Source organism: Phodopus roborovskii, unplaced genomic scaffold (assembly GCF_943737965.1).
Source record: "Phodopus roborovskii unplaced genomic scaffold, PHOROB, whole genome shotgun sequence".
In the NCBI taxonomy this organism is placed as follows: Eukaryota; Metazoa; Chordata; class Mammalia; order Rodentia; family Cricetidae; genus Phodopus; species Phodopus roborovskii.
Genome location: NW_026126416.1, coordinates 23,250,245 through 23,264,927, shown reverse-complemented (window position 1 = coordinate 23,264,927; position 14,683 = coordinate 23,250,245). Strand labels below are relative to the sequence as shown.

The 14,683-nt window shown below is 47.9% G+C and overlaps 1 protein-coding gene across 3 annotated transcripts; it reads right to left on the bottom strand.

Moving 5' to 3' along the window:
- Window positions 1–1,404: 1,404 nt before the first annotated feature.
- Window positions 1,405–14,000, bottom strand: Ubox5 (U-box domain containing 5). Of its 3 annotated transcripts, none has more exons than XM_051183377.1 (5): window positions 13,837–14,000; window positions 11,605–11,699; window positions 8,815–10,012; window positions 4,547–4,708; window positions 1,405–2,259 (listed from the first exon to the last, which is right to left on the bottom strand). In XM_051183377.1, the coding sequence occupies exons 2-5, from the start codon at window positions 11,656–11,658 to the stop codon at window positions 2,048–2,050; spliced, it is 1,626 nt and encodes a 541-aa protein (XP_051039334.1). In that variant the 5' UTR covers window positions 11,659–11,699; window positions 13,837–14,000; the 3' UTR covers window positions 1,405–2,047. The 3 variants fall into 3 exon arrangements, with proteins under 3 accessions (XP_051039334.1, XP_051039335.1, XP_051039336.1); XM_051183378.1 differs by having other exon boundaries at window positions 1,405–2,256; XM_051183379.1 differs by lacking the exon at window positions 4,547–4,708 and having other exon boundaries at window positions 1,405–2,256.
- Between the last annotated feature and the right edge of the window lie 683 nt (window positions 14,001–14,683).

The window sequence follows — 14,683 nt, the reverse complement described above, 5'->3', positions numbered from 1 at the left end:
TATGCCTGGCCCCAGGCCTAGTCTCTAATGAGAAATAAAATGCCCATGGGGCCAAATAACATATTTCTTTTTATTTTGGTGTCTTTGAGACAAGTAGCCCAGGCTGGCCTTGAACTCATGGCAGGCCTCCTGACATTTGGATTTACAAGCTTGCACCACACAAGGCTTTCATTCTTATATTCTAGGGAAGAAAAACAGCTCTGTGGTGCGGGCAAGGGTGGAGAAAAGAGCACTTCCTTGGTGGTGGGGTCAGATCTTGAAGAGGAAAACAATCACAGAAAGGGTATGGGTGACTCCCCGCTGGACTCAGGGTAGGTCCTGCCCACCCTAAGGGCTCCTGACCTAGTTTTCCAGCAAAATAGGACAGGCACCTCTGGTAGAGCTGCAGAGGAGTGGCAGCCTGGGGCTCTGGGGTGGAGGGTGGAGATAGCTCCCAAAGCTCACACTGAGGCCTGAAGGCTGAGTGGGAAGTGGACCCACTCCGGAGACCATTGCAGGTTGTGGGTAGGTCCTGACCCCCAGACCAAGGCCTCTGTAGTTGTATGGGCTAAAAACAGAACACCTAGAAGGGAAGCTCAGGCAGAGTGGGCATGTGTGGGCCCACAAGGCAGTGCGTCCATGCAGACCCTGGTGTCATGTGTCTTGTACGATGGCTGCAGTAGTGGGTACTGGTGGTGCGATGTGTAGGAGAAAGGAGGTGACATTCTATTGGCCACCTCTGTGGACACATCCCCTGGGAACCCTGAAAGCGGATTCCCTAAGCCCCAGGACTGAACTCTGGGCAACCTGAAGGAACAGAGAATGTGTGGTTCAAGGGGCTGTGATGTATCTCAAAGACCATGCCTGGAAGGGAAGGGGCTGGGAACAGTGTGGTGACATACAGATATTCTAATGGCTGGAAGTTCCTGACAGTGAACAGATTTGGACAGAATCCTAGTTTTCTTTGGGGCTCCATAAGGTTTAATTTTGAGTGGAAAAAAAAAAAAAAAAGTGTAGCCTAGGAAGCCAATGAGGTGGTTCAGAGAGTAGAGGATTTTGCCACAAGGCTAATGGCCTGAATTTCAGTTCTGGGAGCCACATAGTTGGAAAGAGTGAGCCAACCCAAGGGTATAGTCTGACTTCCACAGGCATACATACCGTGCCACACAGGTGCCCACACACATACACAGAAATTGTTCAGAATGTTGCCTCTAAACAAGTGTTTTCCTGTAGTGGGCCACATACAGAACAGGGATGTCCTCCTTTAGAGGAGCAACCAGACACGCTCTGGCAACTGGCCAGATCGAAGCTACTCCCCTCCCCTTGCACTGACACACCCATGCTGGCTAGATCTAAACCACTGCCTGACAGGTGGCAGCCACTGCACATGGCCGTCTTGCCTGTGTGCCAGGAGTAAGCCTCAGGGAATGTCAACTGTCATTTTTATTAAGGCTCTAAGTGTCCGCGGGGGTGGAGGTACACATGGCTAAGTCATGTGCTTGACAACCCCTACCATGGTCCACTTCTGAGTGACCCTGAGGCAGAGAAGGCTGTGTGAGGTCCCAAGTTACAGTCTACTGAGTGTCGTCCACAATGTTCCATTAGGTCATGAGCAGCCAGGCGGTAGTGGTGCACGCCTTTAATCTCAGCTCTTGGGAGAGAGGCAGATGGAGTTCTCTGTGAGTTTGAGGCCAGCCTGATCTACAGAGTGAGCTCCAGGATAGCCAGGGCTACACAGAGAAACCCTGTCTCAAAAAACAAAAAACCGAAACAAAGATTGTGTGCAGATAACGGGGCATCAGGGGAGTGCTTCTGAACAGCTGGGGCTGGCTCTGGTTGGGGAGTGGCAAGGTAGGCCAGGGAGAATAGGGATGTCTTCCCTAGCCCAGCCTATGGCTTTATTATCCTGTTGTTGCCTAAGCAGGAGTGGGGTGTCCTGATCCGGTCCCCGTAGCACATCATGAGGCGCTAAAACCCAGGACAGAACAGGGGCACTGGGACCCTGTTCTTGCTTCCTCCACCTGCAGGACTCCCCTCCAAACGGGGCTTCCCAGTCGAGGCTGGTCACTCAAAAATGGACCCGCAGCACATCCTGGCTGGTGACCGGCTGCTGGCAGGCTGTGCACATCATGGGCTGAGAGCGTTGCTGCTCACTCAGGCAGGGTCGGCACAGAAGGTGGCCACAGGGCAGCTGGTACACAGGCTCCTTTGTGGAGTAGGAAGAAAATGCTCTTTTGCAGGACGCACACTCTGGACCACAAACACTCCTGGGATGCCCTGCTGAGTCACAAGAACATGGCAGGTTAGTGAGCTGTTGTACAGTTCGGCTCTGTCCCTGAAGCTGGGAACGGGCAGGCCTCCCTTCCACCACCTCTAGTCTTGCTGCTGTCTATGAATGCTTGAGGACTGAGCTCTGAATGCCATGCGTAGGACCAGGCCTGTTCCCTGGCCTCCCAGACGAAGTGTATGCTCCCCTGCCAAAGCCAGAGCAAGGTACAAGCTTACCCTGACAAGATTAGCTTCAAGAAAAGAGAAAAGCAGACTGTGGCCCAAATATCAGAACAGTCAGGGTGGAGGAAATCGCCAGAGGGGCAGCTTCCATCTGTCAGGAGCTGCCTTCTAACCCTCAATCCCTTTCCTTGGGCAGACCCTCCCTCCCAGTTAAAGATTCACTAAGAGATTCCCTGTTGTGATCAACAGACAGGAGGGCCTCTGTGAAGCTAACTGTAACAGTCTCCTGACCGTGAGGACCATGGGGCCACACATGATGGGGATGGTGAGCACAGTAGCTGTAGGGAGCTCACCGAGGGCATTGCCAGGGCTGGGAAAGAGGATGCAGAGTTGGTTCCAGAGTGTCCTCAGAACCACAGCAAATAAAAGCACAACAGGGGTTGATGAGAAACCTCAGTGGCTAGAAGTTCCTTCCTGCATAAGCCTGATGACCTGAGATCCATCCCTGGAACCCACAGTGGAGGAGAGCCAACTTCTCAAAGTTGTCTTTTGACCTCTGTGTGTACTGCGTGCGCACGCGCACACACACACACCAGCATAAAAGGACCTAATAATGATTGGCCTGTCAGAGTGTGGACACTGAAGGAAAAACAAAAACAGACTACTGCCCTGTTAAAGGCTTGACAATCAGAAGTCAAGGCTCTTTACCAACACGGGCTCAGAGGGTGCTGGGGAGGAGAGCTCTGAAAAGAGACTGCACAGTTCAGTTACAGGCATTGGAGATACCAATGAGAAGCATCCCAGCAGCTATCAGGGAGGGTGAGGTCTGAGTTCCAAGGAGAAGAAGGAGCCACAAGAGCAGTACTAGATGAATGCTCTCACTGGAACAAAAGAAGACAGGCTGAATGAGGGAAGCTGCTCAGTCCGAAGGCCAGAAGAAAAGAAGGCAGCTAAGGCAGGACAGGCTGGCTAATCACAACCCTGGATGCTGAGAGGACACGCAGCTACAAGACTCAGTTTCTCTGGGTACTTTCAAAGATATGTTCTTGGGAATAGTTAGGGAAGAAACGATCAGAGTGGGCAAAAGTGAAGTGGAAATGCACATGACCATAGGAGGGACAGGCTCTGCATCTGCAGGAGGAATCAATAGTCAGTCCTACCAGCCTCACAGGTCCATTTAGTCCTTTGTTTAATAAAAGGGTTTGGGGAGCTGGAGTGATACTCAGTTGTTAAAGAGCACTGGCTGCTCGAAGAGCACCTGGGTCAACTCTAAGCACCCACATGGTGGCTCATAAGTGTCTGTAATTCCGGTTTCAGGTGACCTGACGCTTTCTTCTGGTCTCCGCCAGGCATGGACATGGTACACATACATACATAGAGGCAAAACATCCATACGCATAAAAAAGAGAGAAAGACAGACAGACAGAAAGGAATCAGTCAGTTCCTCACTTTGTATCTACCATATCACATTCGGCCCACTAACCTACCACTGTGCTTTTCCAGTACAGTGATAAAAATGTTACCAAGGCCAGAAGATGCTGGGTGGGGGCACACACCTGTAATCCCAGCGTGTGGGAGGCAGAGGCAGAGGCAGAGGCAGAGGCAGGCAGAACTCAGTGAGTTTGATGCCAGCCTGATTTACAAAGCAAGTTCCAGAACAACCAAGGCTGTTACACAGAGAAACCCTCTCTTGAACCCCTCTACACATAAAAGGGCAGATAACGTCTGAAAGCTAAATCTTTCTCCTCATGTAGACAAAATAACCCAGATGTCAGATTAAAGGAAGATTAGGAAACAAAATAGCAGGGTCAAAGTCCCATGAGAGAACTATGCAGTTCACCTCAGCCAAGTGTGGTGGCACCTATGTAATCCTAGCACTTGGGAAATGGAAAGTTCAAGGCCAGTAAGACCCTATGTCAAAACAATTACAACAAAAGCCTATAGCAAAGGACAGCCAGGCCAGAGTCCACAGAACGACAGGGCTAACTAAAGATCTTGTCTGTGACGAGTCCCATTTCCAGGCAGCCCCTCATCTCCTTCTGGAATCCCCACAGAAGACAGAGAGATTCGGCCCAGCACCCTGCACAGGCAGATGCTAGAGCTCACAGAGCATTACCGTAGCTGGTGTCTGGCCTCCTGAAAGCACAGCTCCCTCTTGTGCTCAGCTGTTGGAGCTGACCCTTGGAGAGCCGGGCAGTGAAGGAAGGCATGGAGCCAAGGGTGGAACTCAAGGCAATTTCCAGACTTTGCGACAGCTTCTGCTCATGGGACACTGGACCTGTGAGAGACACACAGACCATGACATCCAGGAAGGCTCAGCAAAGGAGAGACAGCTACACGTTCTTAGATGACCCTTCCAACTTTAGATATAAAGTTTTCTTTAGGTATAAAGAAAACCTCTCCCTGTGTCTCCCAGGACTGTGAAGGTAGAACAAGAAGTTAAAGGGAATCCTGATAACTCCTCCCCATCTCCAAAGCCTACAAAGCTCAGGGCTTTCTCTAGTTTTCCCCTAACAAAGTGTCATGCAGGAGGGAGCCATCTTGAGGCTTCCAGAAAGAACTACACCTACTTTTTTATTTTGTGGTGCTGGGGTATGGTCCTGGACTTGTGCCTTCCAGACAGTCACACTATCATTACATCCACAAGCCCCTGTGTTACATTTTGAAAGGCCTGCCTGCTGGCCCAAGAAATGATGAGACAGCAGCTACCAGCTCTGTACACTCCCTACACATTCTATCCTCTGCCTCAGCGTACTTCCCTTCCCTTCCCTCCCCTCCCCTCCCCTCTCTTTCCCTTCCCTTTCCTCCCCTCCCCTCTCTTTCCCTTCCCTTTCCTCCCCTCCCCTCTCTTTCCCTTCCCTTCCCCTTTCCTCCCCTCCCCTCTCTTTCCCTTCCCTTTCCTCCCCTCCCCTCTCTTTCCCTTCCCTTTCCTCCCCTCCCCTCTCTTTCCCTTCCCTTTCCTCCCCTCCCCTCTCTTTCCCTTCCCCTTTCCTCCCCTCCCCTCCCCTCTCTTTCCCTTCCCCTTTCCTCCCCTCCCCTCTCTTTCCCTTCCCCTTTCCTCCCCTCCCCTCTCTTTCCCTTCCCCTTTCCTCCCCTCCCCTCTCTTTCCCTTCCCTTCCCCTCCCCTCTCTTTCCCTTCCCCTTTCCTCCCCTCCCCTCTCTTTCCCTTCCCCTTTCCTCCCCTCCCCTCTCTTTCCCTTCCCTTTCCTCCCCTCCCCTCTCTTTCCCTTCCCCTTTCCTCCCCTCCCCTCTCTTTCCCTTCCCTTCCCCTCCCCTCTCTTTCCCTTCCCCTTTCCTCCCCTCCCCTCTCTTTCCCTTCCCCTTTCCTCCCCTCCCCTCCCCTCTCTTTCCCTTCCCCTTTCCTCCCCTCCCCTCTCTTTCCCTTCCCCTTTCCTCCCCTCCCCTCTCTTTCCCTTCCCTTCCCCTCCCCTCTCTTTCCCTTCCCCTTTCCTCCCCTCCCCTCTCTTTCCCTTCCCCTTTCCTCCCCTCCCCTCCCCTCTCTTTCCCTTCCCCTTTCCTCCCCTCCCCTCTCTTTCCCTTCCCCTTTCCTCCCCTCCCCTCTCTTTCCCTTCCCTTTCCTCCCCTCCCCTCTCTTTCCCTTCCCCTTTCCTCCCCTCCCCTCCCCTCTCTTTCCCTTCCCCTTTCCTCCCCTCCCCTCTCTTTCCCTTCCCCTTTCCTCCCCTCCCCTCTCTTTCCCTTCCCCTTTCCTCCCCTCCCTCTCTTTCCCTTCCCTTCCCCTCCCCTCTCTTTCCCTTCCCCTTTCCTCCCCTCCCCTCTTTCCCTTCCCTTCCCCTCCCCTCTCTTTCCCTTCCCCTTTCCTCCCCTCCCCTCTCTTTCCCTTCCCTTCCCCCTCCCCTCTCTTTCCCTTCCCCTTTCCTCCCCTCCCCTCCCCTCTCTTTCCCTTCCCCTTTCCTCCCCTCCCCCTCTCTTTCCCTTCCCCCTTTCCTCCCCTCCCCTCTCTTTCCCTTCCCCTTTCCTCCCCTCCCCTCTCTTTCCCTTCCCTTCCCCTCCCCTCTCTTTCCCTTCCCCTTTCCTCCCCTCCCCTCTCTTTCCCTTCCCTTCCCTTCCCTTCAACCCCTTTTTTTTCTTTAGACAGTAGTATTACTATGTAACCCAAGCTGGTCTCAAAATCATGTTGACTCTTTCAGCCTCTGCCTCTTGAATGCTGGAAATACAGGCATTTGCTACATTTATTTATTTGTTTATTTATTTATTTATTTATTTTTGAGACAAGGTTTGTTTGTATAGCCCTAGCTGTCCCCTATGCTGGGACTAAAGGCATGTACTACCACCACCTGGTGCTTTTTTTTTTTTTTTTAATAAGGAAGGTATGTTGGTAAGTGGAGGCAGAGGCAGGTGGAGCTCTGTGAGTTCAAGGCTAGCCTGGTCTTCAGATGAGTTGCAGGACAGCTAGGGCTACACAAAGAGAAACTCTGTCTCCAAAAACAAGCAAACAAAAGAAGTTCAAGTGCTAGGGAAATGTCAGTAAAGTGCTATCACCAAAACCACGAGCTGAGTTCACTCCCCCAGAATCTGTGTGTGTGTGTACACGTGTGTGTGTCTATATGTGTGTGTGTCTCTGTGTGTGTATATGTGTCAGTGTCTGTGTGTGTGTCTATATGTGTGTGTGTCTTTGTGTGTGTATATGTGTGAGTGTCGGTGTGTGTGTCTGTATGTGTGTGTGTCTGTGTGTGTGTGTGTGTGTCTGTGTCTGTGTGTGTGGGGGGTTTATGTGTTCCACTTGTATGCAGGTACTGGCAGAGACCAGAGGGTATCAGGTCCCCTGGAATTGTAGTTACAGGAGGCTTTTAGTCCCTGATGTGTTTATTTGCCTCTGGAAGAACATTAAGTGCTTTTAACTGAGAAGCCATTTCTCCAGTTCCAATATTCCTTTCTTTCTTATCTGCCTGTCTTTTACAAAAATAACATGTCAGCTGGGCATGGCAGCTGTACTGGCTGGTTATATGTCAACTTGACACAAGCTAGAGTCATCGGAGGAAGGAGCCTCAGCTGAGGAAATGCCTCCTTGAGATCCAGCTGTAAGGCATTTGCTCAGTGATCAATGGAGGAGGTCCCAGCCCCTTGTGAGTGATACCATCCCTGGGCTAGTGGCGCTGGGTTCTGTAAGATGGGCCAAGCAAGCCAAGGAGAACAAACCAGTAAGGCAGCACCCCTCCATGGTCTCTGCATCAGCTCCTGCCTCTGTGATCCTATCCTGATTGAGTTCCTGTCCTTGTTTTCTTCAGTGATGAACTGCAGTGCTGAAGTGTAAGCCAAATAAACCCTTTCCTCCTCAACCTGTGTTTCCTCATAGCAAGTGAAACCCTAAGACAGTGGCCCAGGCCTTTAATCCCAGCACTTGGGAAGCAGAAGCAGGTGGATTTCCAAGTTTGAGGCCAGTCTGGTCTACAGAGCTATCTCTAGGACAACCAGGGCTACAGAGAGAAACTCTGTCTTAAAAGCAAACCAAAACCAAAACCAAAACCAAAACAAACAACAACTGAATAACATGTCTTGTCAGTCTGAAAAGTTACACCAGACATTTCCAGGTTCAGAAGTTTCCAAGGCAAGCCCAGGCTGCTCTGCTCAAGTGTCAGAAGAGTTGCTATTTCCAGGAACCACACTGGTGGCGCCAGGCAGCTTAAATCTCAAATCACTCATACTTAGGATTATACTTTCTTCCTGAGAGGAGGCCTCCAGCCTCACACTTTTCCATTTTCTATGGATAAGTGAGGCAGAGAGCCACAGCACATCTGCATCAATCTCCTTTGGGGAGACTAGACATAGTATCCCAAAGGCTTCCAGACACATGACAAGTGAAGGTTCCAGAAAAGAAGCCATAGTCTACTTGAGGGACCTACTGTTTTTCCTCCCAGCGGGTCTGAATGGAGGATTCGAGACAGAAAACACATTGATCTTGCCAGGAAAGACAAAGGGGACACCAAGCAGGTGAGTCCACCAATGGGACAGTTACTGGAGAAGGCACAAAGCATGATGACAGAACTCAGGGCAGTCAGCTGTGGGGCTTCCATCTGTAGTCCCAGTACTCAGGGACAGAGACAGGAGAATCAACACAATTCAAACCTGGTCAGGACTCCATAGTGAGCCTTGAAAAAGGCTGAGCTACAGAGTGAAACCCTCTTTCTAAACAAACAAACAAACATGTAGAAAATTTTAGAAAGAGAAGTCTCAGAATAGTAAAAGAACACACACATCCCTTTGAGACTCCCAGGTTATCTACAGACCAAGGACAAAAGTGAGATGCCCTACAAAAATAAGGAGGAAGAAGCGTAGCTGCCAGCTAGCAAGCACAAAGCCAAGGACAGCAGCATCACATCAGCAGGAAGGGAAGGGACCACCGAGCCATAGACACAGAAGAGTTACCTGCTGAACAGTCCATATCTGTCAGGCCGAGCTCAGTGGGGGCTTTCATCTTCTTGGCAGTAGGCTCTGAGGTAGAGGGTGAGGGCAGAGGGCTTGCAGCAGAGGAAGTAACACTCATGCCAAGGCTGTAGTCTGAGCTGTGTTCAGCCTGCTCCGGCTTCCTTTTCCTTGAGGGCAGCGTAATGATAGAAGGGGCCATCACTGATGTAGTCTGTGCTCTCCCAAGCAGGTGGCAGCCAGAAACAGAGTGCTGAAGAAGGAAATGGTCGATCCGGGCCTTCAGGGAAGGATGAGGTAGGGGGTGGGACTGTGGGGTAAAGGCTAACCCTGTGAAAGGGTCACTGGGCGCTCTGCCCCACGTAGCTTCACTGAGGTTACACTTCTCCAGAGTGCTCTGGTCAATGACCTTGCCTGAGGGCAGCAGCATGGGGCATGGCATGATCTCCAGGGTGATAGGATCTAGGAACTCCTCTGGCACATCATTAATCATATCAGATATCTCCTGTAAGATACAAGGATTCTGCTGGCCCTCAGATTGACCCCCAGGGTCACAGTCACTCTCCATGGGCAAGGCTGGAGTGTGCAGACCCAAGTCCTTAGGCTGGCTTTCTGATGCTATCAACAAGACACTATTTATCACCTCCTGAGAGCAGGTCTTGGCTGGCTGACCCCATACCTCTAAACGCTTTATGCAGGAGATGCCACTGCCTGTCACATGGGTGATTCCAATCTTGAGGTGGGCCACATGGCTAAGGGAAAGAGCTCCTTTATTCCAGAGTTCTTGGGCTACAACAGCAGGAGAAAGGAGTGTGACTTCCATTGGGCTAAAAGGTGGCCTGGCCTTGAAGCCCCTGTGGCTGAACACCACGTGGTTCTGGTTTTTCAGTAAGACTTTGCCTACCAAGGTGAATGCCTCCTTGTCTGGGACAGATAGTTCCATGGGGTCTGTAGTCCAGCACTCGTGTGAGTCCACAGAGGCCCTGCTGGATAAGGCAGACGTGTATAACTCCAGGCCAGTGACATTCTGACTTCCTCCAGCTGTGAGATCTATATTAATCCTACAGATTTCCACATTAAAGGGAAAGGAAACGGTCACATAGATTGGAGGTCTAATGAAATACTCTGTCCTAAAGCCATGGCTTCTCTTTATGAGGTCTTCAGAGATGAGATTTTCTACTTCATAACCATCAGCTGACACCTAGATTTAATGACAGAGGAGACACAGTGATTCAAATGAAGACAAGCAGGTTTCAAGAACTTGTCACTTAAAAAATACTTTTTACAGGCAGTGGTGATGCACACCTTTAATCCCAGCACTTGGGAGGCAGAGGCAGGGGGATCTCTGTGAGAGCCTGGTCTACAAGAGCTAGTTCCAGGATAGCCCCCAAAGCCACAGAGAAACCCTGTCTCAAAGAGCAAAAAAAAAAAAAAAAAAAAAAAAAAAAACCAAAAACAAAACAAAACAAAACAAAAACAAACCTTATGTCCTTTTTATATTTATTTATTTTATTTTATGTATATGGGTGTTTTGACTGCATGAAGTGCCTACTGAGGCCAGATCTCTGGTTGTGAGCCACCGTGTGGGTGCTAGAAATTACATCTGGGTCCTCTGGGAGAACAGCCAGTGATCATAACCACTGAGCCTACTCCCCAGTCCCACAAAATTTTATTTTACAGAAAACCTTAAGTTCTTAATTTTTCTTTTCAAGATAGGGTTTCTGTGTAGCCATGGCTGTCCTAGATCAGGCTGGCCTCAAACTTGCTTTTAGCTCCCCAGTGCTAGGATTAAAGGTATATGCCACCACCTGGCTAAATTCTTAAAATTATTTCCCCCGAGACAGGGTTTTTCTATAGCTTCGGAGTCTGTCCTGGAACTCAGTCTATAGACCAGGCTGGTCTCAGACTCACAGAGATTCACCTGTCTCTGCCTTCCAAGTGCTAGGATTAAAGGTGTACACCACCACTGCCCGGCGTCTAAATTCTTAATTTTAAATTATATCTGTTAAATGGAATTATCTCAAGTTTTTGGAGGCACTCAAAATAATGCCAAAGGCTGAAGGTAAATGTCCCCAAGCATGACCCACTATTAAAAATATGAGCAATAAGCTAGGTACCACGATATATATCTGAAACTCCCAGCAATTGAGAGGTAAAGCAGAATGATCAGATTTTCAAGATCATCCTAAATTTGCAAGTTAAAGGCCAGTTGGGGCTACATAAGACAAACAAACAAACAAACCCAAAACCAAGGTCTGAGAAGTGGCCTAGTGGTTAAGAGTACTTGCTGTTCTTTCTGAAAGGACCTGGGTTCAGTTCCCAGCACCTGGCTGGCCTTGAACTCACAGAGATTCTTATCCTGCTAAGATTTAAGGTATTCACCACAACACCTGACAAAAGCAAATTAATCTTAAAAGCAAAAACAAGGCAACAACAATACAACAGAAAACATGAGAGGGAAGGTGGAAAGGAAGGAAGGGAGGGAGGAAGGGAAGGAGGGGGGAAGGGAGGGAATGTGATTGATTCTACTCTGCTATGACTGTACATGTGATATTGATCTGCCAAGAGGAGTGCACGATCGATTCAGTCGATTTTCCACAAAATGAGTCATCGAACACCTCACAACAGTGCTCTGTGATTCTAGTGACTGCCCAGGACTTGTCTAAATGCTGTCTGCTGGAATCCAAGGGTGCAAGTACAGTAGCCTAAATCAAGACCACATAGACAAGGCAGGAAATGGGGAAAGTTTGAAGATTATATTATATACTTATGTGTATAATTTGTTTGGCTTACCTTGTTGCAGTGAATTCTTGGTCTGAACTGTGGGAGGCAAAGATTTATTACCATCTTTGTGGCCGAAAGAAAAGCTTCCAAGCATCAAAAACAGCCTTTAAAAAAAATGAAACTTAATATTAGCCAACACATTAAATTCAGCCAGGCATAGTGGCACACACCTTTGATCACAGCACTCAGGAGGTGGAGGAAGACAGATCTCAGTGAGTTTGAGGCCAGCCTGATCTACAGAGTGAGTTCCAGGACAGCCAAGTCTACACAGGGAAACCTATCTTGAAAAACCACAAATAAATAAATAAATAAATAAATAAATAAATAATTCTTTTAAACTTTTAGAAGTTGAATCTAAGAGAGGAGCAAATAGGGCAGAAACAGAACGTGTAGTATGCTCTCCTAGTCCACACCATTTTCCTTGTATCCTACTGATGCTGAGAAAATTACTCACTGAAAAGAAGGTGATTTTCTTTCCTTTAAAAAGAAATATTTTATAAAATAAATAAATAAAAGAAATATTTTGTTTAATGTACGTGTGTGTGTCTGAGTGCATGTCTACACCATGGGTATGCAGGAACCTAAAAAGGTCAGCAGCTTCAGATACCCTGAGACTAGGGTTATACAGAAGGTTGTGAACCACCATGTGGTGCTGGTCTCCAGGTTTGAGAAGGCAATTTTCTAACGTCAGTTCTGCAGAGGCTCCCACAGGAAGAAGCAGAACACAAGAAGGGAGTGGTGAATGGAAAGAGCCACAGAAAACAATCACGGTGGTACTAGGCACTTTTAACCCTTGTAAGTGTAACTGCCTCCTTACTAAACACACCTGAGTCTAAAGTGGTTTTGAGAAGGCTGGGGTGTTTTTTTGGTTTGTAGACTCTATGCAGCAGTTGAGGATGCTATCATGGCACCCTCATAGCATGGAATCCTAACCAGCATGAAATTTATGTTCATTTATTTCAGTGTACCAGATTCCCTTTTTCTTTTTTTAATTATAGAAATTGCTATGGTGTATTTATCATATGACGTGTGTGTGAAGACACATGTACACGTGTGAAGACACGTGGAGGTCAGAGGGCAGCCCCTTTTCTCCTCTCACCTTTACATGGGTTCTAGGTCTTTAACTCAGGTAGTTAGGCTTGTACTGCAGACACCTTTACCCTCTGAGCCATCTCACTGATCCCTTGATTCCTTCATTTAAGAAACTCTTCTAAATCAGGCAGTGGTGGCACACACTTTTAATCCCAGCACTTGGGAGGTAGAGGCAGATGGATCTCAGGTTCAAGGCCAGCCTGGTCTACATAGTGACTTCCAGGACAGCCAGGATTGTTACACAGAGAAACCCTGTCTAGAATCTCCACCCCCCCAAAGAAAAGAAACTTTTGTAAAGTTACATGTATTTAACACTGTGCATGTATGCTCATACATGCCACAGTGTGTGTGTGGGAAAGTCAAGAAGGCAAGTTGGCAAGAGTTGGTTCTCACTGGTACTATGGAGGAGGGCGGGGTCCTATAGGCAGAATTTAGGTCATCAGGCTTTTATGATAAGTGCCTTAAAGCTGGCTATACCACCTCACCTAGCCCCAGAGTACTCAATGAATTAAAACTAGGGTAGCTTCTAAGAGAAGGCTCTTAGAAGTTAAGTGTACTGGTTGTTCTTCTGGAGGACCTAGGTTCAATTCCTAGTACCCCTAGGATGGTTGACAACCAATTGTAACTCCAGTCCATGTTATCTGATACCTTCTTATGGCCTTTTCAGGCACTGGGCATGCACATGGTACAAATATCATGCACATAAAATAAAATTTAAAAATTAATGTACGATATAGAAATGTTTTGTTGTTTCATTTTGTGTTTTTGAGATAAGGTCTCTAATAGTCCAGGCCATGAATTTCTGATCCTCCTACCTCTACTTTCCACAGTGCCACAACACTCAGTTTATGTGGTGATGAAGATTTCCTACATGTTAAGCAAGCACTCTACCAAATGAGATACATCCCCAGCCCCAAACCATGGAAATCTTGATTACCCTTTCCCATATCTATTGGGTTAAGTCTGGAGGGGAACTTTAATGGGTCCTGCTCATTTTACCTGCCTCTTTACCCCTGTGTAAGAGGAGCCTTCTAGTTAAACATCATAAAGCTCTCCAACTTGGTCAATGGTCATCAGCTCCAGGAGAACATTACTGAAGCATGAGCCTAGGACAGCAGAATGTGGACTACCTTTCTTCACAGCACTTACTGAGTTGGAAGAAACAGAGGCTGTTCAGTCCATCCACATTACATTCTCTTCACTGTCAGCTTCAATGCCACCTCTTGCTTTCCGCCTGGTATCTTTGGGGACTGTGGCAGATCATATCTCATACTACTACCAGACAGATTTCTCAGGAGTTTGGATGATCCTCACCTGTAGCAAAAACAAATGGTAACACATTAATTCAATTTTAGGGCTCTGGGTGGACCTCAGTGGTAATGCATTTGCCTAGCAAGCAAGCATGAGGTTCTGGGTTCAATCCCAAGCATCACAAATAACTTTAAAAAATACAGATTAGGGCTGGAAATAAAGCTCAGTGGCAGAGAGGTTGATTAGTATTTGTAAAACTCTAGGTTCAGTGCCTAGCTCTAGAAAATTTTAAATGTATAAATATAACTTAATTATTATATATGGTGGTTTGAATGAGAGTGATTCCATAGGCTCTTATGTTTGAATGGTTGGTCTCAGTTATTAGAATTGTTCGAGAAGTATTGTTGGAGGGTCTAATAGTTCTAATACATTCTAATAAAGTTCTAATAGGTCTTAATAATAAAAGCCTAGAGTCTGATATTAGGGGATGAAAGATGAAGGATCAGAGAAGCAGAACAGCCAGCCACTAGAGCTCTTACCTCTACAAAATCCTCAGACTGAAAAGAGACTGAGCTCCTGTCTCCTCCTGTCTTATCATTTCCTCTCTCTACCCAACCATATAACCTCCTGTCTGTCTTACAGACCTCCAGACCTCTACAGTTAACTAGTGGCTAGCTCTGCCCTCTGATCTTCAGGCAAGCTTTATTTGTTAGATTATAAACAAGATATCATTACAGTGTGTCAC